Source organism: Zonotrichia albicollis, chromosome Z (genome assembly GCF_047830755.1).
Source record: "Zonotrichia albicollis isolate bZonAlb1 chromosome Z, bZonAlb1.hap1, whole genome shotgun sequence".
NCBI classification, from domain to species: Eukaryota; Metazoa; Chordata; class Aves; order Passeriformes; family Passerellidae; genus Zonotrichia; species Zonotrichia albicollis.
The window spans coordinates 50844085-50868260 of record NC_133860.1 but is presented as its reverse complement, the minus strand read 5'-3'; the positions used below and the strand labels follow the sequence as shown (position 1 = coordinate 50868260).

Genomic DNA, 24176 nt, shown 5'->3' with positions numbered 1-24176 from the left:
ATCCAGTTGGTACAACACCAGCTGAATTCCCAGAGGCCACTGTTCAATCAGGCTTGACTGCAATTATCATGTCAATATTTTGTGCTCCGATATGCAGATATGCACACATGCAAACTGCATAATACCTTCTTCTCCATGGAATGTTGACTTATGTTCAACGTTCTGAGAATTTTTAATGAAACAGGATATTAAACTTTCATTAACTGTAGAAAATCACAATTATTTGACCTTAGCCAGAAAGGTTGTACTCTTATGCTCTATTATTCTGTCCACTATATTGTGTGATAGTAACTGGACAGTCCATTGTATTTTAAAATCAGAGTGACAAAATGGTAATGGCTTAAATCTTGTTTACATCATTGTCCCTCCTGCCATTGTGTTTCCTGTTAATTTGTAAAAGGGTGTTTTAAGAAAGCTTCTACACAATGTTTATCATCCCCTCAAAAAGGTGTGAGGTACACATTTTTAATTTTTTCAATTAACTTAGGCATCTGAAGTGTTCATTCATACAGCACATTCACTTATTCTTTTCACATAAACAGTACTTGCCATTTTCAGTAAATCTGCATATCAGCAGTCAGTGAAGAATCTGTGTCAACCTGTTTATTGTTTTTCCACACTCTGCTATTCACAGGATGCTGCAAACCACAGCAGCATCCTGTGAATAGCAAAGCTCCTGCAATTACCTTTCCAAAAATTCTTTGGTTATTTTTGATCTCTTGCTTTTCCGCCATATTTCTGTCCATCTGTTCACCTTTATACAGATGTAACTCCTCAGGAAGAACAACAACAAAACTCTCAATCACTGGCACTAACATTCAGGTTGCCATGTTTATTAAGAGTGGCCTGAAATGATAAATCCGTTCTTTGCCTTTGTTAAGACCTGCAATACACAACACTTGAAATCTAGATATGGAAAAACATCTGCATAAGGCAGGCTTTCCCAAGGTAAGTATACCATCTCACATAACACAATCCCCATGTACATCTACCACGTCTTCTATCATTGCCACAGTTTGATCGTTAATGGATCCTTCTACATTCCCCTTCCAGAAAAAAGGGAAAGAGTCAGCTAGAAGCCCTAGAGGAAAATTAGTCTGTTGACTTGTCATGATTGCATGTACTACAGAAGGAAGAGTCTTAAAGCAGAGTTTTGAAGTTCACAAAAATATTTCAAAACCTTTCACACTCTCATCTGAACCCAGCTCCATTTCAGTTTACACATACATTTACCTAATAAGAGCTATTTTCTAGCAACTTTTTTTTAAATCATAAAAAAATCTTTCAAAAGGCAGATAACTAGAAATAGCATACTCTTTACATAATACTGAGATCAATAGTATTTAAAGTAGCTGGAAAGTACACTAACATGAGTAGTAGTTTTACAATGGCTTGTTTAAAATACCTGGAGGCTTTTACATATCCCAAAGGCATTTCTCATTTGCACAGTAAAGATAATTTTTTGTTTATATCTGAATATTAAATTGGGAATATAGTTACAGTTATCCAGCAAGAATTGCAAAGACTGCTGAAAAGTACAACATCATTGGTATATTACAGGAATCAGCAGCACAGCCATAAAAAAGTACAAGCTATACTTTTACAATTTTAGGGCAGGAGAACTTCTATTTTGGGGCCATGAAAGCATTGGAAAATAACAAACAAATAACAGCAAGGTACTAGTAATTTCTCCCTATGCCCCCCAAATTAAATCTTTTATATTTTCCTGGTTCGTTTGGAAAAAGATACTCTAACGAATTTTCTAATGTTATAAATACAAATGACCCTACTGTAAAGCTACTATTGCCCACTCAATTCCTCCTAATATTTATCTTCTTTTCTTCATCACACACCTGTGGAGTAAGTTGTAAGGTTCTAAGAGAACATTCTGTCCTGCATCTTTTTATTCTCGCAACTGTAATCTTGTGAAAAGAGCCTAGCTGTCTCTTCCATCAATTTAATGACTGAAATATACTAGACAATATTGTCTGATTCTTTATATAAATATATATGATCTAGGAGGGTACACATGACTGTGTTTTCTTAGGTTCTGTCTGCTTCTGTTACTTATCTGGCTAATATGACCTCAGGCAGTCTCAAAGATTTGGCAGGGAATGGAAGTTTCTGGGTCATGGAATTTTTGGTGGAAAGAGCACACTGAAAAATGAAGTTATGCAAACACTAGTGGTATCCATGTCACAAGAAATAAAAAAGGTTTAAATCCATCCCATTCTTTTGTTTCTATCTCAGAATCTCACAATAAGCCTGAGTAAGACAGAAAAAGTTCTGAACTTGAATATGACTGGGTCTCTGTTGTTCTTAATACAGATGAGACAGAAAAACAATCTGTAAGATTTAAATCTTTTTTATCAGATTTTAGTGTAAATTTTCAATTTCCAGCTCATCTGAAACTCTGTATAATATACAAAAATGGGTTGCAAGCAGCACAGATCCTCCCAAGTGGCATGCTTCATAAATCATCTTGCTTGTAACAGTTATTTGATCATCCCATCTTTTAAACTCTTTAAACCCATGTATTTTTCCCAGATTAACAAAGCCAGAAAATCTATTGTCCTGTAATTTTCTAGACAGCAGCAGTGGTAGATAGCAGATTCCCTTTAAAGGCAATCAATGTACTGGAATTAAGATAAACTGATACTAGCATAAAAAAACAATATTATTTACTCCTATAAGGTAGGGAATAAGACAAAAACTTATCTGAAAGGATGAGTGTGTGAAGAAGTGCAGTCATGAAACTGAAGCTACTAAGGAAATCACTATGGAGAGTAATAACTGGAAAAGTTAGAATAGAATTTATGGGGCTGTAATTTGGTTGTGCAGAAGTTTCACAGGTAAAGTTGGGCTAGAAACTATTTCGGAAGAGGCAATTAGATCATTCTCAGGCAAAAGAGATGAAGATACATCAATTAAAGAGAAAAATACACACTATTACTCCATCTGTCAAATCAAAGCAACCCAAAAGTTTAAAGTTGTGATTAATAAAACTCCTATATACTTGAATGGGTTTCATCCACACCTATTCCAGGGTTCTAAGGAGTAATGATAACATCTAAGAAGATGCTGTGGAAGCAATTTCTTCTTTTTTAATTCCATAATTCAGAGAGGCATGGAGAAGCTGTGATATACATGTATAGCCTTGAGCTCAAAAAGGTTCTAAAGCATTAGTGTAATTCTAAAGAGTGGAGGACATAAAAAAACTAGACAAGCACGTTATCAAAAGTATGTTGGCAGGCTTTCACATAGCAATCACCAGCTTCTAAACAGTGCAAAACACATACAAAAAATTTGAGCTTATTATTCTGCTTTTGTCCATCAAGGTGGTATAAAAGAGCACCATATTCACTGTAACAATAAGGATAATACACAAAATTACCAAATTCTGTTCTAAATAAAGCATAAAATAATTTAAAGCAATGGACATCTATCATGCATAAAAATATTCCTAGACATGAAAAATAATAAACAAAGAAGAGAGACTTGTGTAGGCACACAGTTCAAGAACTCCAAATAATTCATTTGTTGACCATTATTTAAATGTATGCTTTCTAACAGCTCTATGCTTCAAATCATCCTAACATCCTGATTATTTTTTATATACAACACAAATAAAGAATATTAATATGCCTGAATACCTTCTTCTGCCTTCTTAAGCTTCAGGTAAAAGAATTACAATTTTCCGCATTGTTCAGCTATCTATAAAATGTGGCTAGGACAATGAAGTTTTTTAAATTTTTCAGTATAGTTGTGCTTATATACATGCAATGCATGTTTACATATATTAAATGCTGTATTTATAGGTTTTAGGCAGTTCTCTCATTTTTTTTATGTTTTATGAAGGAAGATGAATTCTATCACCATGTCCTCACGAAAACATGACCAAATTTTATTAGGAAACAAATCATTATGGTTTTCTATTTCAACCTAAATGAAGAATGCTACAAATTTGTGCATCAGTCTTCATCTTATGTTAAAATTATTTCTCAAATCAAACCGGAAAACAATAGTAAGGATAGCATACTGTCTAAACAGCCAAGTTATTACTCTGTGCAGTACATATCCAGCAGTTACTTGATATCATCAGTGGCGATCGTATGTGAACCCCCAATAACAGTTCTCTTTAAAATAACCTGCATGTCCTTACACCATCACTGTCTTCCTCTAGATATGAATCCTTTAGAATATTACCTCTAGTTACATGATCACAACTGTATTTTTGGACAAAAATTTCATTCCAAAATTTAATTTTGGACAAAAATTTCACTTATGGAAGGTAGAACAGGGGACAAAACTATAAAAAACTATTGAGAGAGAAGGGATCTCATCAATATATATAAATATCTCAAAGGTGGGTATCAAGAGGATGGGGCCAGACTCTTTTCAGTGGTGCCTCAACATGAGGCAGAACTTCTTCATGCTGAGGGTGTCAGAGCACTGCCCAGGCAGTTTGTAGGGTCTCCTCTCTAGAGACACTCAAAACCCACCTGGACACATACCTGTATAATCTGCTCTAGGTGACTCTGCCTCGGCAGAGAGGCTGCACTAGATGATCTCCCAAGGTCCCTTCTAACCCTAACAATACCATGATTCAGTGAAATGCACTCCTAGCTAAAGAAATTAATACTGTATTTTCACAAGTGAAAGAACATGACAAAAGAAGTCCAGGAAGGAAAGATGTGAACAACAAAACGTGCCTTCTAAGATCAAAGCACTCAACGGAAACCCAAAGGAGCCAGGAACCCTCATGAATCTACAACAAGCTTCCCAAGTAAAATTGGCATGCCATTTTAAAAAGTTAAAATCCATTATTTTTTTCTTTCTTAAAAAATCCCCTTATCCCCTTTTTCATTTTAAAACAGGGAACTCTTCACACCCTAAGAAAATTGAGTGTTTCAATTCTGACAGCCAACTCATTCACATTCTCCTTATCTTTCACCCACATAATAATCTGAATTCATAAATATTAGTATTCCAAAACAAACAATTTTGTTTGCATACCGTGATAATTAACTAACATTTACAGAAATCAGATGATAGCAAGCATGATGAAGAAATCATCACCATCACTGTCCTCAGAGGAATAAGCTGCAGAAGTAAGATCCTGCTTGTCTGTATCAATGAAGATAGAAGCTTTTACAGTCAGGGACAAGTTCCTCCCCCAGAGGGTGGCTGGGCACTGGAACAGGTTCCCCAGGCAAGTGGTCACAGCACGAGCCTGAGAGAGTCCAAGAAGCATTCTGACAGTGCTCTCAGGCACATGATGTGATTCTTGGTGTGTCCTGTGCAGAGCAAGGAGTAGGAGTCAAAGATTCCAACCTCTTCCAATGCAGCATGTTCTATGATCGTATGACAGTTATTTCTTCTATTACCAAGCCTTAGCTTTTCACTTCCTCAAGAATTCAGATAAACACAATTTATATATAATTGCTACCCAACAGCTTATGACACTGGAAAATTACCAGTCATTTTCATTCTCTTGCTCTTTCAACAGGAAAAAAAAAACGGCAAGACATTTATAATTTTAACATGATATTGAACCGCAGAACAGCAGTTTCAGTGAGAACAGATTTTAAAGCATGCTTCAACTTGCACCAAAAAAAAGAAAAAACTCTGCAATGTATTCTAGGCACTCTTGATGAAATTTAACAATTAAACTTTTTCAATAAATTTTTAGAATTCTACATAGTTCTCAATTAGAAAGATAAAGAATATGGTATCAGCAGGGGAGGTTGGTTGCTTTTTGGTTTTAGTAGTATGTTAAATCTTCAAACTCACCTTTCCACAACCAAGCTGACAGCTTGAGTAAGATCTGGCTTTGACACCTCGAGATGTTTCCAAAGAAACTACACTAATTCTTTATCAGCCTTAGAAATAGGAAAAAAAAAAAAAAAGAAAAAACATATTACATGTATGATGCCTTTTACAGACAAAAAAGGTTATACTGAGCATATTCAAAAGACAATTGCCAAGAAAGCCCTAACCTAGTGAGAATTCCCTGCAAGTTACTCACTGTTCTATGAAAAAACAGCCGATGGCTCTCTTGAATAAAGAAAGTTTTAACCATAGAGAATATTGAAGTAAAATAAACACCTACAATCAACATTAAAATAGTATGCAAGGTAACATATGGCAGCAGAAATGACATTATTCAAACAAGGCTGCCTTTTGCTATTATCTGTTACTGACACAATTTCTATTAAATACTAAGCCTAGAATACCTGCTTCAGCATTAAGATTTACCACATGCAGCTCTTTATTTTAAAAAATGCAGCAAAACAGTCTTCTAACACACAGGCATCTAACCTGCAGTATACAGAAGTTTCTGAAAGAAAACTCAAGTGAGCAAGGAAACACTGTTGTTTACAAACAGACTTCAGAAGTTTGTGAAAACTAGATGTCACCTAAAAGCTTTCCCACATCTGTATTTTCTACTACACATCAGCTGTTATTTTTCACTGGTGTCTTGTTATTTCAATATGATTTTATTATTGGAAGCACCAATATCAGTTATTTTACAAGCTAAACCCATTTGTTGATGATATAAAAATATTAGGGGAGAACAATAAAGCCCAGCAAAAGATGAAGACCAGTAAGACAATATGTGCATATAAACCATAGTCCAGACTAGGAGGAGACCTACTGAAACAGTTTAACATAAAATTAGGAACGGATAAGCTAAACCCATAGCATAATGGCAGCTAGGCCTATTCAAAAGGGAAAAATAATTAGAGTGCAGCTATGTCTACTAGTGTTTTGGAAACAGAGAATCATTTAGACTGGAAAAGACATTTATGGTCAAGGCATCCAACCAGTAACCTAACATTGCTACAAACACCACAAATCCCTACATGCCACATCTACGGCTTTTAAATACTGCCAGGGATGGCAACACACCACCTCCCTGAATAGCCTGTTTCAGTGCGTGACAAGAAGTTCTTTCTAATGTCAAATCTAAATGTTAAAAACCAAATTGACAAAAAGATCTTGTAATTCAAGACCATTATCAGCTTATGCAAAATGCACTACACCAGAAAGAGTTCATCTTTCTTAAAAGCAGAAAAATTTCAACTGTCTTTCACAGGTTGTGCACAGTCTTTAAAATGCTAACTATGTTTCTTGAATTTTCAAACAAAATCAAACAATTACTAAAAAACTTTGTGCAAAAAGAAAAAGAGGAACAAGATGTTTCTAAAATGCTTGAAAAAACCTCAATCCTTCTCTAATCAAATTAGGTTACTAATGTAAGCATTCTTTTCAAAACTGAAAGTGACCATTCTGCATACAAACAGTTAATTAACTGCATTATGGAGCACTACATTCATTTTTATAGAAAGGTAACAAAAAAGCTGAACTGCACACCAGATAATTAGTAACTCAAATGACTTTGCATCAGTATCCAAGTCTTTGTTCAGTACAAGCACTAAAAATAGGTTAACTTTCAGCTCAGAATCAAGTTAAAAGATAAACACTAAGAACCATATTAATTGGGTTACTAAGTAAAAAATAAAGCACAGCCCCTAATTTCATGCTGTCACCTTACACATTTAGTAAACTGAACTTCTATGTATCAGTGGGAAAGACTACAAAAAGAGTGCACTTGTTTCATGTCCTCAGAATAAAAGACATTATCTCCCAAAAATGCCTTGCCAGGCCACCTGAAGAGTTACAATGTGTGTAGACTGTGAACCAGGCATGACCTACTCCTTCTTCTCAGGCAGAAACAGAATCAAAAATAAAAATGTTTTTCAGATTTGGACAACTGCAACAGGCTTCCAAAAAGCATTAGGATCCACACAGAAGCTGGATTCAGAGTAATTTTAACATCTAAAAAAATTTTGCGCTTATGTTGATAAGTCAGGGGGAAAGCAAACAAACAAAACAAACACACAAAAAACAAGCCACCAAAGCCAGACTAAATCTCTCTAAACAATCGTAAATCAAATATGATTTTGTTTTAATTATTTCAAAGGACATTAAATCAGTGATCCTTCCAGCCTAAATGACACTACTTTCACAGAATCAATTAGGCTGGAAGCAACCTCTGAGATCGACTCCAGCCTATGACCAAACACTACGTCAGGTGGTCCATGGCACTAAATGCCACATCCAGTCTTTCCTTAAACACCCCCAGGGACAGTGACGTCACCATCTCCTTGGGCAGCCCATTCCAATGCCCAGTTACTCTTTCTGTGAAGAAATTCTTCCTAATGTCCAACCTACACCTCTCCTGGCACAGCTTAAGTCTGTGTCATCTTGTCCTGCCACTGGCTGCCCGTGAGAAGAAACCGACCCCCACCTGGCTACAGCCTCCTTTCAGGCAGTCATAGAGAGTGATGAGAAAAGGACCCCTCAGTCTCCTTTTCTCCGAGCTAAACAACCTCAGCCACTCCTCACAGGACTTGCATTCTAGACCCTTCACCCGCCTTGCTGCCTTTCATCATAAGGAAATCTTTGAATCATAACAGGAATAAACCAATGTATCTACTCCAATTTTAGAATAATTTTAATTCAAACTTCTCAACTCATCAGAAATATGGAGAGCACAAATTACATGATAGTAGTGTTTGAGCATTTTTATATACTTAATACAGAATCCACTGTGTATTTCATACTAAAGTACCATAAATCACTAAGAAATCAGTCTATAGGCCACAAAATCATTACAGCAGAGAAGACCCAATTGAACAAAATGCTAATACTATTCTACCTGAAAACACTCAGAAATTGGAGTGTTTTCAGGTAGAACAGCAAACAATCAAAAGTTTCTTATGCTGATTGATGACTTTATGAGCTATGTTTAGTTAATTTTGTTTACCTATTTAAAGTCTTGGATCTGCTAATGAGCATGCTTCCTTAACTTTCCCCTTTACTGTCCTGAACACAAACCACAGAGGTAGCTGTTGGGTTTTCTGTTTATTTTTGTATATATTAGAAGAGCTGAGACCTTTGGGCTTCCATATGAATCTAAGAGGCACTATCAAACACCATGAGACTCCCTACAAGCGGGGGTGTCTGCTTTTTGTCCTACCACGCAGATATGTATTTCTGGTCCCAGCTGGGAAATAGTTTGAGGCAATCCAAGAACATGGAAAAGCGCACAACTTTCAGATTAATACTTCTGAGCACAGCTTTCCGCAACTACAGAATAAAAGCAAAAAAAAAAGGAAAACCACAGCAACAAGTATTGAATTGCTCCTAATGAACAAATATGTACTATATATATGTACAATAAGAGGGAAGTCTTCACATTTCTCCCATAGTTTTTGCTCAGTATACAGCATGTACGGAGCCTCTGACAACTGAATTTCCACATAAACTTTCCGGTATCTCGCTTTGGTAATATAAATACAAAATAGGAAATTTCAACAAACATTTCTAATGAGAACACAAACACTCAGGTATAAACTATCTCTTTTAACTAAACAAGCAGTTTGATTTAACCTGTAACTATGCCACAAACAGGCTACTTCAAGTTGTCCAAAGAAGAGTAAAATCAGCCACACATTTGTAGCCACAAATTTGTACTCACGTCAGTGAAATTGCCACTCCTTACATAACTCTTCCCTCTGTGCTAAAAGAACAGCAGATGAAACAACATGTAAAAAACTCATTATAATTGTAAAATAAATCTTCTTTGCAATAAGGAATATTGAATGACCACTAAACAAACTTCAAAGAAACAGCTACACAGAACAGGCTAAAAGGTGTCCATTAAATGATAAACAAATAACAACAAATGCAACCACAAAACACAAACCAAAGCCTTCACAAATCCTATGGAAGTGAAAAGTCATTGGAATTTCCAAAACTGCAAAACAATAATATTTCAATACATGTTGTTTATTTTCAATGATGACAAACTGATAGTTAAAGTTACTACTGCAATTTATGAATGAGCACACACAGAACTATAAAGAAATGCTGCAATTATAGCAACAGATATGTGAAATTAAATGATCATATGCCTTTCACTATGCACCCAATATGTACTTTAACTTCTCTAAATGCATGTAAAACTAAGCAATGTCCTGCCTAAGTGTACTTCTGCCAAAAAAATAAGGATGTAAATGCATCTTCAAATGGTACCAGTAAAGAAAAAAACCCAATCAAAAAAACCCCACAACTTCATCCAAAGTTAAAAATATGAGAACATTATTTCACAAAAGGAAAGTTTACACAGAAATGTACAAAATTTATCATTAAGACAACAAAGTATTACAAAGAAATTAGTCAAAGAATGTTGAGTTACCATATGTGGATTTCTTCTCTTTAACATGCCAAACATTTTAATGGCTATTTCATTTAAATCTCAGTAATATGATTAATTAAGCATTTTGCATAATGGAATGAGTTAGAAACTGTTAAGGTTTAAGATGAAAAGAAGTTTAAACAGCCTTTTTAAGCTCTTGGCAGAATTAATGGACTTGGTAAAGCTTTTCCCTGCATGGCCCTGGGAACCAAACAATTTCTATGGAAAAAAGACTGCTTACTTACACTGTCTGAAGCTGGCACAGAAAAACACTGCAGCTGTCAAGGCCTGGGATGTATCAATCTTCAGTTTACCCAAAGAACATTCAGCCTACTCAAGTGCACGTTAACAACTCAAGAGGTCAGCAAGAAGAGTACCTTGGATAGCTGAGATTTTATATAAAGGCAGAATACAGACGCCATTTGAAAGCTAGCAAAAATTACTCATTACTTATAACATATCTAATGTCTGATAAAGATGCTCATCCTGCCATCAAGTTTGCATGCAAGAACAAAAATACTCTGAAAAAAGAAAAGAGCACATTGTGTATTCCCTGAAAAGTGACACTTTTGCCCTCAGCCTACAGTTAAAGTGATTGTAGCTCATCATACTGAAAGACAAAAAGAATGCAGGCTACCTTAGGCTTTAAATGTGTTCTTTGCCAAGTAAACTGGATTTTTTCTTACTGATTTTTAACAGGAGCAAGCTCAGAAACACTGACAAAAGATAAGCCACTAACAGACATTACAAGGCCTAACTAGCTACAGCACGAGTATTTGCTTTCAGGTGAAGCTGGAAATTTATAAAGCATCAGCAGAAATCAAAACTTTGACTTACAAGCAGGGAAAAACAAATATCCTTATTCAAAACATTTTATCTTCCTTTTGCAAGTGAATTCCAAGCATAACTATTTCACTGGCTATTTGGTATCACAAATACTTAAAACTGTATCAATATTGCAGTTATTTGTCTAACGGAAACTTGGAAACATAGAATCTTTTGAATATTTTTATACAGCTTTATCAAGGAGAATTAGATAGCATCTTTTTTTAAAAGTAATTATACTGAATTTACTAAAGCAAAACTTTCAAATTAGCAGTGAAACAAGTATCAAAAGCATGAGCAGTATCTTTTTTCTTTTTTTTTTAATCTCACAGAAACTATAAACTTATAACAGTTGGGGCTATACATTTACAAGTAAGTTTAGTTTTTTGTTTAGATGTATGTCATGCACTGTGTTGAGAACAAGGATAAACTGAAAAGCTTCCCCCCTTTAACATAAATTCATACATCAAGCATCTCAGTTACCTACAACTTGAAATCAGTACTCTTTTTGATGTTTCACTGTATTTATTTCTAAGCATGTTAATTACTGTTTAGGGGTTCCTATCATAACTTAAATCTTTACAGCATTACAAATTATTATTCACTTATTATTATTAATCTTCTAAAATCTGAAAGAGTATACCCTCAGAGCAGAAAAACAAAACATAAACCCCAACCTCTTTACACTCAGTCCAAACAGCCTCTTCCGAACCCCCACCTCTCCAATCATCACTACAAAAACACAAGACACAAACCCTCATTTTAGTTGTTTAATCAGTCCATATTCCCAAGTGGGAAAATAAAGCAGCTGGGAGGACAGAGGGAGCTACTGGTTTACTGTAAATTTTTAATAACAACTCCATAACAATTACAGACCAATAATTTTCTGTGTTATGAACTGAGTATTTCAACACACATGATTGTCAGGCTGGAAAAATTTGTATGGAAATCAAAATACTACATGGTATGGGGCGTGAGGGGGGAAAGCATGAAATAACCTGGCTGGCTGGTATAATCACTAAAAAACCTGCAAGAAAATTTTGTTTATGGATTGTTCTGGGCTCCCTGAACATCTAGGATAGACTAGTACATTTCCAACTGAACAACTCAAGCCTTTTATCAATCAAGCTGATATATACACTTCACACACAAGTGACAAGACTTGTTTCTTTCTTGGTGTCTTGCAAGATTTTTAAACTTAAACTGCTGCATACTGTCACATCAGACTCTCTTGGCACAGAGTGCCAGTGTTTCTTTGTGCTTTCCAGTTTTCCATATTACATTCCTAAATAAGAGGTATTCTCTTTACAACCATGAACTGCTGAGTAGTCACAACAAAAATACTCTTGGTTCTTTAGAAAATCCATCTGTGAGGTGCTGCGCTTTTCAACAACCTAAAAGTCACCAGAAGACTGATCAGTCACTCAGAAGAAAACTTAGAACCTTAAGACACACCAGGCTCTTAAAATAATAGTGCATTATTTTCAAGTTCACAGAAGTCACTCACAGACAGTATGCACTGTTAACATCTAATTATCAGGTAGAAATTTGTAAGAGGGGTGTAGGTGACTTGACCAGACTGACTGCTTTTTAACAGACATCGTCAGTAAACAAGAGTACTTTACCCCATCCCTTCAATTCCTTAACGTTGCAGTATGAGACACAATCAATGTGTAAATGAATTATATTAAAAAAGTTTGATGTATATTTCACACATACTTTTATATTCAAAGAAATTACTGTTATATAGTCTCTGTTGGCAGTTCTTGCAACAAACATACATTTGATTCAAAAAGGGACAAACAGTAGTATACTGCTTTTCTTAACACTTGTGGGTAAATACGCACCCACACACAGCCTCAAACACCCACTCTCCCTTAGAAACTGAATCCTTACTCATTACTTTGCTGAACGCAAACAAGCACAATAAAAACAATATAGTGTCATTGTTACAATGTTGATGCCTTAATAGTGCTCTAAGCAAAAATACCACCCAACTAATACTAAAGATACTGTCCTTACACATGATTTAATCAGCATACTCTCAGATTAGTTCATCAGCATAACCAAAATACAGCAATGAACTTAACTGAGTAATTTCGTTATACAGTTTAACTGGCATAAATAACTGACTTATTGTGGCAACAACTGGCAAGAAATACAAGGTACTCCTTGGTCGTGGCATAGTAAAAAAAATGAAGTGAAGGCAGAGCAGTACCATCACCGGAGGAAGGAACAAAAATAAACATCAATTCACTTCTAGACAGAACTTACCAGATACACATGGACCTATCACACACAATGTCACCCTCACAGAATAGCAACAAGTAAATAACTTTCTTCTCCAGTGAGCACACGGGATGCTCTGTTTCCATTCATTCACTAGAACAGTCTTCTACCAGCACTTGCTTTTTTCTGAATACTCAATATTGGAGATGCAGAGCTTGATACGTGTAGGAAATCCTTTCAGAAGGGAGAACATGTGAGAAATCAAAAGCTTTCTTTTAATCCCTTTTTACATCAAGGACAGGATAAGTGATCTGCCAGCTTTCATTTCAAGCTATAACTTTCGAAACTACTTCAATTAAAACTAACTGCAGTCATAGAAGTAATTTTCACAGAAGATGCACAGAATTGGGAAGGACATGAATTTTCCAAGTCACATAACTGCTTTCTGCAAGCACCACAATTCAGAGTTATTGTTACAATTCTGTCACTTGAGAGTACAGGATCATTTAAAACCTTCAGCACAGCTCTCAGAGTTAGTTTTGTTTAAATGTAATGCTCTGGATTAATAAAATCATAATACATTTGTGATTTTTAATCCATTTAAGAATACAGGAATGCATAAATAATTTTATTTTACAGCCAATATAACCATATGCATGCATTTAGGTATATTCCTTCTGTATTATCATGACTAACCAAATGCAATTTGGGTCCATTATTTCAGCTGCGCCTGAAATGGCATTGTAGTACTTTCCAAATCCTGTGGACAAAAATTGTGACAAATATGAGAATACTTGCATACCTTTTAAACTGCGAGCTAAACTTCAAATACTTGAAACAGTGCGCTCTCCATAACAGCAAAGGACAAGAACACTATCTGAAGTCAAGATTCTTATTCTTCAAGAACAGTGTACCTCCTTCCCAAATCAAAACAGTTAAATGGGAAAACTAGACCAGCTACACACAGTTATTCTCCTCCATGTTGAATCTGTAACAACATGACAAACATAAACATCAAAGTGTGTTCTAGAGTTCTGGAAACCTCCTCACTGCATTTGGAAAAATTGAAAGATCCTAATCTCTGCATATAAAATGCAACTTCCTTTATTGACAAAAGCAGTGGTTTGTTGTTCACATAACACGTATTTTTTGCATTCATGTCTATCTTACACAGCCAGACAAAGTCCCTCGAGACTGGAGGAAAGGGAATTTCATGTCCTTTTTTAAAAAGAGTAAAAAAGATCATGGGAACCACCAATCTGCAAGCATTACCATATTGCCCAGTAAAACCATGAAACAGGTTGTTCTGGACCTGTCGTAGGTTAAACTTTAGGATGTAACCAAAAGTATGTATTTTGCTACATCTCCATAAGCTGTTATAACAGATGTGGCAGTGCTCCTTATCTCCTCCATGACTCATCCCTGATAACTCCCTCCATGTGCTATCTCTGCTAATGGGCCATCAGGCCTCATTGCATGACTCAAAAATAACATCATCCCATTGTGAGATGCTCCACCCAGGGGAATGAACCAAGCATTCCTACGTGGATATAATACGAGGTTTGGAACACCATGGGAAGCCCTACATACTGTATTCCCAGAGGACAAGAGCTACATAACCATCACTGGACCTTTAGAGAAAGACTACAGGACTTCTATTTCCCTTCTACAGGACCACCATTTCAACAGAACCACGTCCACCATCTAATTGGACTGCTACCACCACCCTGACCAACACAGTGTCAGTGTCCGGAATCTGATAACGTTTCTGTACAATTACGTGTATTTTACTTTTCCTATGAAACTGTAGTTCTGACTTGGAATGTCTCAATAGCTTGCTTTCAAACCAGTACACTATGACAAGCATGGGTGACAAGAGGGTACTTAGATATAGGCAACATACTTCCCCAAGGGCAAACCATGCCTCTGATTACATCAGTGGATAAATGAAGGGCTATGCATGCCACCTACCTCCATGTCCACAAAGATTTTGATACAGTCCCCCACAACATTCTTGCCATTTATATGGAGAACGAATGGTTTGATGGATGCACTATTAGATGAGTAAGAGTCTAGGTCCCTTTCCAGAGGGTTACAGTTAACTGCTCTGTGTCCACACAGAAACCAATCATAAGTGGTGTTCCTCCAGGGTTTATACTGAAACCAGTACTGTTTAACATCTTCCTAATTACATCTTCATGATATAAACAGTACCAAGCTGAGCAATGGAGTTTCTACACCAGTAGGAGAGGATGCCATCCAGAGGGAATGACAATGACAGGCTTGAAAATCTCAAATACGAAACAAGGCAAAGTGAAAGGTCTTGCACCTAGGTTTGGTAAAGCCCATTATCAATACAGACTGTGGGATAAATTGGTTGAGGGGAAATGACTAGCATGAACTGCTGGACAAAATGCTGAACATGAGCCAGCAGCATGCACCTGCACACCAGAAAGCCAACTGTATCCTGGGCCCACGCCAGGTCACAGGAGACAATTCTCCCTCTCTTGTCTGCTGTTGTGAGACCCTACCTGGAATACTGTGTCCAGCTCTGTGGAGCCCAGCACCAGAAAGACATGGCCATATCAACAGGTCCATAGCAGGGCCAAAAAACGGATCAGAGGCATTTTCACACCTTTCCTGTAAAAAAAGGATGAAATAATTTGGTTTGTGCTGCTTGGAAAATACATACAAGGGTCCTGATTCCCACCTTTCAATACCTAAGAAAGCGCTTGTAAGACAGACAGACTTTACCAATGTCTCAAGTGACAGAAAAAGGTTTAACAATCTTAAAACGTATCCTTTTCAATTTAAAAATATTTAAATTTGGATTAAGCATAGATTCAGACTGAACATAAGGGAAGCAGACAACAAGGGGGTGTGGCAATGGAGGAAGACTGCAGGTCCCCCATCACTGAAGTGTTCAAAGACTTGTTGGGTAGGGTTTTAAGCAACATGACCTACTGAAAGACATCCTTGGCTAGGGAGGTGGGACTAGATGATCTTTAAAGGTCCTTCTAATCCAAGCTATTCTATGACTCTGTAATCTCTACACCAAATTTTAAATTCCCACTGACATGTTGGGCCAATCTGAAACATTCACACACAGACATACTGTGAATAGGAAATGACTTTGTAAAGTGCAAAAATACACTTGTTTGTTTTTAAATCTCACTTTTAGTTAGTCTTGAGTTTTACTTCTATATTGTAATCCAGTATTTTCCAAAAGGAATACCAGATATGAAAAAACTTCACTACACCTAACTAAAATTTGCAAGAAGTAAAATAAAGTAGAAGAAAATAAACTTAGGTATTCAACAACACTACTTCCATACATAATACAAAAAGAGTAAGGCCTTTACTAACAACACCTGTACTAATCAGACTTGTGTGATTTACACTCCTTATGGCAAAATATAAGAGTATAAAATAACAAAAAAAAACCACCCAAAGCACTAAACAGCTGGCATCCCTTGGCGCCAATAAATATGTGGTCTTGACTTAATCACTAATAAAAGAAATTAGCATTTAATGAATGGAAGAACTCAACACTTTGCTCCATTTCAAAACAACAGGATGAATATAAACTATTTCTCTAGAAGAAATACTGACACACTCAAATTCTCATACTGGTAGTTTTCAAAAATTTCAATTTTGGTCACAAAGTTAGATGGACAAGAACAAAGTTGACATAAAAATACATCACCGTGGAAGAACCATGTTTTAGTGTTCTGGCTTTTTTTGAGGTTTTAAATTTATTTTTACTTTTTTACTTTAATTTACTTTTTAAATTTATTGTTACTTTTAATTCCCAGATACTGATTTAAAAATATTTCTAATATGGATCATCAACATGCATCTGCAATATCTAGTCACCTATTATGAAGCAACACAATGTCTTGGTGCGTTAATGTTTTTTCATGTTTACTTGTAAATAAAGGAGGGAGGTATTAAAACCACGTATAGATCAATAGCATCATGGCTACATTGTTTTCAATGGGTTTTTGGCTAAACAGTATGGTCTGCAGACTTCTGCCAGTTGGCAGACTGTACTTTTTGGGCTGCACACAGTACCATGCAATAGCATACTTAATTGCTAATACAGTGGAAGTTTAGGCATTATAACAATCACTGACAGAAAAGGCACATGAGCTACAGAAGATAACACTAATAAGTCCTCCCTAAAAATAATACACGTATTTTTATGCAGGAAAAGGAAAAAAAAGATAAGGAATAGTTCAACTTTGGTAGCACAATGAAGTTAGAAAGTCCTCGAGAAGGAAAATACAATATCATTTTAGCAGAAAGATATGCCATATTACCTTTGAAATCAAAAAGCTGCAATGAGTAAAATGAAGACTGATGGTGTCTTGGTTTTTTTGAAACCAATAATAAGTAAACTGTTAAGACACTTGTTTGAATTTGAAACAGCATTTTTGATGAATAGAGAGATCCTAGGATGGTAAATATCAAATTAAGCTAAACAAAATAAACTTGTCCTGTGAGAATCATCAATAGCATAAGTAGAACCAGAACATAATGTGCCTGCACCTTCAAACTTTTTGTATTACCATCAATCTAGGACACTCTGCTCAATATGGAAAATTCAGTCCAGAATCTCTGTCTTGTTCAAAGCAAAGATTTGATGCAGTTTCCCATCACAAAATACCTGAAAGAACTATTCCTATCTTTTCAGTTACAGAATAGGGGGCCATGAAAGTGTCTATTCTAGAAATAACCTGAGAGCTAGGACATCAATCATCAATTTAGCAATGCATATTATTTTACACCAAATGAACTGTCTTTCACCGCAAGAGGGTCCCTGCAGGACACCAAGGAATATGCTATGAATCTACAGACCAAACAGGTGTTTTAAAGAAATACACAAGACTAAAGAGAAAGCACATAAAGCTAAAGAAAGTAATCTTGGTTCAGAAATTCCACCTGCAGAATGAGCTTCCAGAGACAAATCATTCCCCTTGCTAAAAAAAACCAAAAACAAACAAAAAAAAAAGCGCCAAAAAAACCCCCCAAAAAATAAAAACAAGCACAAGGAAAAAACCAGAAGCAAACAAAAGCAGACCAATTTCCTATACCAGGAGCCATCACGTTTTGCAAAAATAGCATATCCATCTGCTCCACCCCTGAAAACACACAATCACAAGGGAAAATAAAATGGAGGTAAAACACAAGCCAGATCTTTTCAACTCCCAGAAAAACAAAAACTCCTGAGAATAATGAGAACATAGGTACTGAAATACTGATATTTTGAGGTAGTAGGCAGTGGCATAAAACTCTGAAATAGAATACAGCATTTAACAAAAGTAACAGACACAAGATGTGACATGACTTACTATTTGACCTTTGTCTCTCCACTGCCCTCCAATAATGTCAAGCCTATTACAGAAATGTAAAAAGGTGTCAAAGAAAACAGGAAATTTAAAAATAGAAAACCATTTTCTGTTTTCTTTTCAGTTGTTTTCAGGAACCATAACTTTATTTCTCAAGTAATTCTCAAATAAAAAAAGAAATGCCACTGAAATTAAAAATAATTACAAAATGTCTTACTACAGACACAATCATAATTTTCTCAAAGCATACTATAGAGGTAGACCTCCTTAGCTTTATATAAGGCTTCTCAGTAGACAACCTGAGAGTTTTAGACTATTTTCTTAATTTGGCTTTCTCACCACAAAATTTGGCTTTAGCTTTCTTACCACAAAATCATATCTCAATGTCAATTTGCACAGAATGACTGCAAGAAAACTGTGCTTTTAACAGGCTCCACTCCTGTGGGGTAAGATCTTGCTTATTACTCTTGACAATCCTACAATTGTTTGAGTAGTATTAAAGGAAATATTAAATACTACCCCACTTTAGCTGCAGAAGTCAAGACTTAGTAGTAAAACCTCACCCTTAGAAAGTAATGAAAAAAGGAACACACACACACAAAAAGAAGTATTAAGAATATATATGACTCTTGTAGGCAGCTTTACTTTGTGGGAGTTGTTACCATAAAAAAAAAAAAAACCAATAAATGAGAATAAGAACATTGTTTTGAACATAAAAGCCACCACGGTGGATGACTAGAAGAAGAGTCAAGTTCTCCAGCATTCTGCCACAGAAAATAAACAATATCCAGAAGTAGATGCCTGGACTACCTGAGGTTAGAGCAAAGCTAGCATGCACAATACTTCCACTAAGACTCAGGGGCTTCACTAGTCCAAGAAGGCTCCCACGTATTTAGCCAAAAGACCCTTATCAACAGGCTCTAGTTCCCAGAAAAAGATTTAATTTCAGAAGGGCAGTTTATATGACAGTGAGTATAAAATCCAAGAAGGTGCATAGAAGAGAAACACGGCATCATTGATTCAGATGCTAAATCACTTTTGGATACATACACCTTTTGCTAAAACCGTTCAGTTTAGAACCAATTAAAACTTTAGCCCTAGTCATTTGATAAATGTCTTTTTTTCTTTGGGGAAAAACATCCAAAAGGCTAATATCTCAACCAATAGTTAAAGACTAATTTTTTAGTTCTGGTGCATCCTTAAACTACTAAACTAGATTTCAGCTGGGAAGTTTTTGGAAGTGCAGTTTATGAGCCTGTGAAGGAAAAGGAAAAGGATTTGGGTAATTTTATCCAGTTGCTGGATGATAAGCTAACACCCTCTCAGTAACACCTTTTATAAAGGTACTTACATAACTTTTCTATCTAAAATGCCTGCTAAGGCACTCTGTGAAAGACACAACCCAAACCAAAAGCACAGGACAGAAAAAAAAATCTTAACAGAAACTGAAACACTTTTACTGTGATAGACCTGCACAGGTTGTCCTGAGGGGTTGCAGTCTCCAGGACCGGAAATACTCAAAACTTAACAGGGCACTGTCCGGGCAATCTGTTCCGGGTGGGGGTGCAATAGATGCTCTCAAGAATTCCATTCTAACCTAAAGGGTTTCACAATGCTGATTAACAAGACAACACAGAAACAAAAGAAGTTCTTAGATCTAAAGGAAATTAAGCAAACCACAGTAGATGAAATGAAATTACACTAAAGAAATTATCCAGCCAGCAACAACTTTATATTTCAACTGAAAAGATGCTACAAAAACACATTAACATTATGTATATGTATATATGCTCTCAAATTACTTGTCTTTACACAAAGTTTTCATATGAAATATAACATTAAAATGGATTAACTATCTACAAATAATTTCATCAGTTGACTTTCCACTTGAAGAATATTACTGAAGTCCATTTAGTAAATTAGTCCATTTTCGTTCCCATTCAAATTCAGAATATTGTCACAAAACTTCTTTACAAAGTTAATCACTTTAGAGAAATCTGTACTGAAAAACCTGCCTAATTGATGAGGCTATCACCTCTTTTATGTATTCAAAGGCTTCCTCCTCCTTTAGGTAACATACACATGCTTAAACCTGTCAAATGTATTGATGGATTAGTAAAATGGAAAAGCATGCAGATGTCTACACTGCAGTACTTTCAAAGAATCTCTACTTAAAGATTGCTGCTTCACTTTCTTTTTTATTTTATTAATAATCTGAAATATATCCTGAACACGTGTATCCTCTGCTGTTAGAAGGATGATGCATACTGGATTCTACCTAGAGCTGGTGACATTATAGACTGCGTTCTGTTTTCAAAAGCTGTAACTAGCTTCCTGTTCTTTTTTTGCCTGCTTTCCTCAAAGAAAGCTATCTCATCTGCTAAAAGATAAAAACCCAAGAATGGCAAGATAATATGCAAGAAACTTAAAATAAATACATTCAAAATACTTTATTTGCTGATTTCAACACCTGTGGAATGTGTTCATCAAGAAACAAGTAGAAATGCACACATAATTGAAATTAATCTAAAGGGGAAATCAGGTGCTTAACGACAATTTGGGCACATCAAACTACTAAAACAATTAAAAACTCAGATTTGCACTGTTTCTTCAAAGTTTCTAGTACATATAATGCTCTTCAAAACACTATCTGCTGCAAGGTTTTAGTAATACATAATTTATTTTCAACTAGCAAACAAGCAGAGCACAGAGCTTCCTTCTGCCTCCACCAAATTTTGTCAGATAGTTCACATATGCATACTAGGAATAATAAACTATATAGTGTTTCCTTAACTTCTTTCACAAGACATTGAAGATATCCTCTAAACATTTAGCATTGTTCAGCATTTCCAAACAAGATTTTCACTCAACAGCTCCTTTTCTCTACATATCTCCTACACAATATGTTTTCTCAAAAAGTCTTGATTCTACCCATGGCAGGAATCCAACGCCAATTGTCACGTGTATCAATGCTGCTTGAAGAAGGAAACCTCTACCAGCTTTCAGATGGATGCTTTCTTCTGATTGCTCCACCAGCCCAGGCCTTCATGGCTTTAGCAAGACCACATCCCATGGGAAAATACTGTTTTGGCTGCCCACAGCATCAGATGTCACCTCCCTCCCTGCCATATACTTTTGGTGCAATCCATGTTTGGCAAAGAATTTTCGCCGATTTCTAGAACAAGACCTCACATTATCAATGTTTTTTGTATTTCTTTTAATAAGTACACCTAACTATCAGCGATGAACGACCAACTGGAAAAAGCAGGGAAGCGTACCTGTGAAGGAAGGCCACAAGGCGAGAGACAAAGAAGGAACTTTTGAAAGCACACCTAAAATTAGTCATTAAGCCCTCCCTTCCCAGAAACAGCTCGGGTATATTTAATCCTGATGCAAGGTTGGGGGAGAGATGAAATTACCTCCAAAGGTCCCCTCAAGACTTAAAATTCTCTAAAATTCCTCTGCCTGTTCATTTTCATCCGAAGTTGCACAAGGCAGTACCTCGGGACTCTTACTATTTCAATTCAAGCGAACAGTGGCTTCTGGAAGAGTGAACAAAACAGCTTCAGGACAGGTGGTTTTATCCAGGGCAAGGGCCCAAGCCCGATTTAATTCACGTCTCGGAGGCGCCAGGAACCCGCGGCCCTGCTCCCCCTCCTTGCCCGCCGGGAGCGAGACGCGAACCCGCGGCCCGGGCCAGCCCTGGCCCCGCGCTCAGGTACCTGGCAGCGGCTCAGCTGCTCCGCCAGACCCCGCAGCTCTTCCTCCAGCTCTGCCACCGGCGTCGCCGCCCCCGAGCCGCCCGAAGCCATCGCTGAAAGCCTCTCGCCGCTCCTCCCGCGGAGACAGCGAAGGGAGAGGAGGGTCCGCGCCCGGCGGAGCGGGTTCAGGCAGCCCCTGCCCGCCGGCGCCTGGGGGAAAGGGGGAAGAATCGCCGCCGCGAACCACACAAATGAAAACTTTCCACGGCACTCACGGCGCGGGAGAGCGCCGGAAACTGAAGAGAAGAAAGAGGACGCGGTGCAATGACGTCACAGCCCACCGCTGCCCCGGCGAGGAGAAGGGGCGAGGGGCGCGTTTGAATTCGCCCGCCCGAGGCGCAGCGCCGCGCATGCGCTGTGTGGGTGGTGAGGCGCTGCCGGGAGCGGCGGCCCGGGAGCACGGCGCTGCCACCACGTGTCCCGGGGCGCCTGCCGCCTGCTTCTGCAGGGGCTGGGAGCGCCTGCTGTCCCGCCAAGGTGCTGAGCGAGGGATGCTGGAAATGCCTGGGAATTCAGCGGATCCCGCCCTCAGCCGCAGGAGCTCATGTGTCCTGCTTCTCTTAGGACCCTTGATGTTTATATGTGGACCGTACCGGTCAGACTCACAAAGTGGGTCAGGCTGAGGGACCACAGTGGACCTTCGGGTCCAACCTCACTGTTCGAGCAGGGTCATCCCAGAGCGGCACGTGGCACAGGATCGTGCTTGAATATTCCAGCGAGCGAGACTTCCACAGCCTCTCTGGGCAATCTCTTCCAGTGCTCGGTCACTGCACAGTAAAGCTCCTCCTCATGATCAGGTGAAGCTTCCTGTGCATCAGTTTTTGCCCACTGCATCTTGTCCTGTAGCTTGGCACCGCCGAGCAGTGCTTGGATCCATCCACTGACACCCTCCCTTTGGATAATCACAGGCACTGATGGGGCAGTGAGACGGCGTAGTAGTGAGATGTTTCTGGTGTTCTGCGAGGTGCTGAGGCTCCAGCACACCTGAGTCGGATGTCTCATGCCTCTTCCTTATTCTTTGTTTGTTTCTTTTTTCTCTAAATTAAATAATAACAATTGCAATACAAGAGAGACAGAGACCTGGGTTTAGATTAGGGCTTGATAGTGCTTTAGGGTGCATGTGCACACTTGTTTCTCAGACAGGAAGTTTTCAGATTTATCACTCCCAGAGTTGGGTTTCAGAGCCTAGAACTGAAAGCAAAGGAAGGCTTCAAAGATCTAACCCTTACAAGTACATCAAATATTTCAGGTCATGCCACTATGTAAATGTACTCTATTTAAGATCCAGATATGCAGAGTACCTGGCTTCGTAATAAAGGTTAAACAGTATTGCCAAAGCAAATAATTGCATAGCCTACATGGGAAGCAAAATACTCATAAAAAGCATAGACTTTCCCCCAAACAAATGGAGAAAGAAGTTGAAACATGGTTGGAATATATTTTAAGCTGGAAATTGCATTTCACCAAGGTCAGTATCTTATTACAGAAATACTATACCTGTTTTTATAGAGAAGTATGTTTTCTTTTCCTCTGCATTGTAACTTTTGACTGGTTTCTGGAAAAGTTGCCTTGAATGTACCACTGTGACAAGAAACAAAACTTTTTCTGTGTGTGTGTGCATGCAGATAAGCAAGAAGGCTTCACCATGTGAATTAAGAAATACATTAAAATGTCCAGTCCTTCCACCTGTGGCCCTAGCAGAAAGATTCCTGCATGCTTGGTAATAGCTGTGCCTGGCAAGTT

The 24176-nt window shown here is 37.4% G+C and overlaps 1 protein-coding gene across 1 annotated transcript in view; it reads right to left on the bottom strand.

Moving 5' to 3' along the window:
• The window catches only part of CNTLN (centlein), a 163704-nt gene extending 156829 nt beyond the window's left edge, over positions 1 to 6875 (bottom strand). Inside the window, 2 exon segments of the mRNA XM_074533606.1 lie at positions 5794 to 5882; positions 6867 to 6875. Coding sequence (XP_074389707.1) covers positions 5794 to 5882; positions 6867 to 6875 — 98 coding nt within the window.
• Positions 6876 to 24176: the final 17301 nt, after the last annotated feature.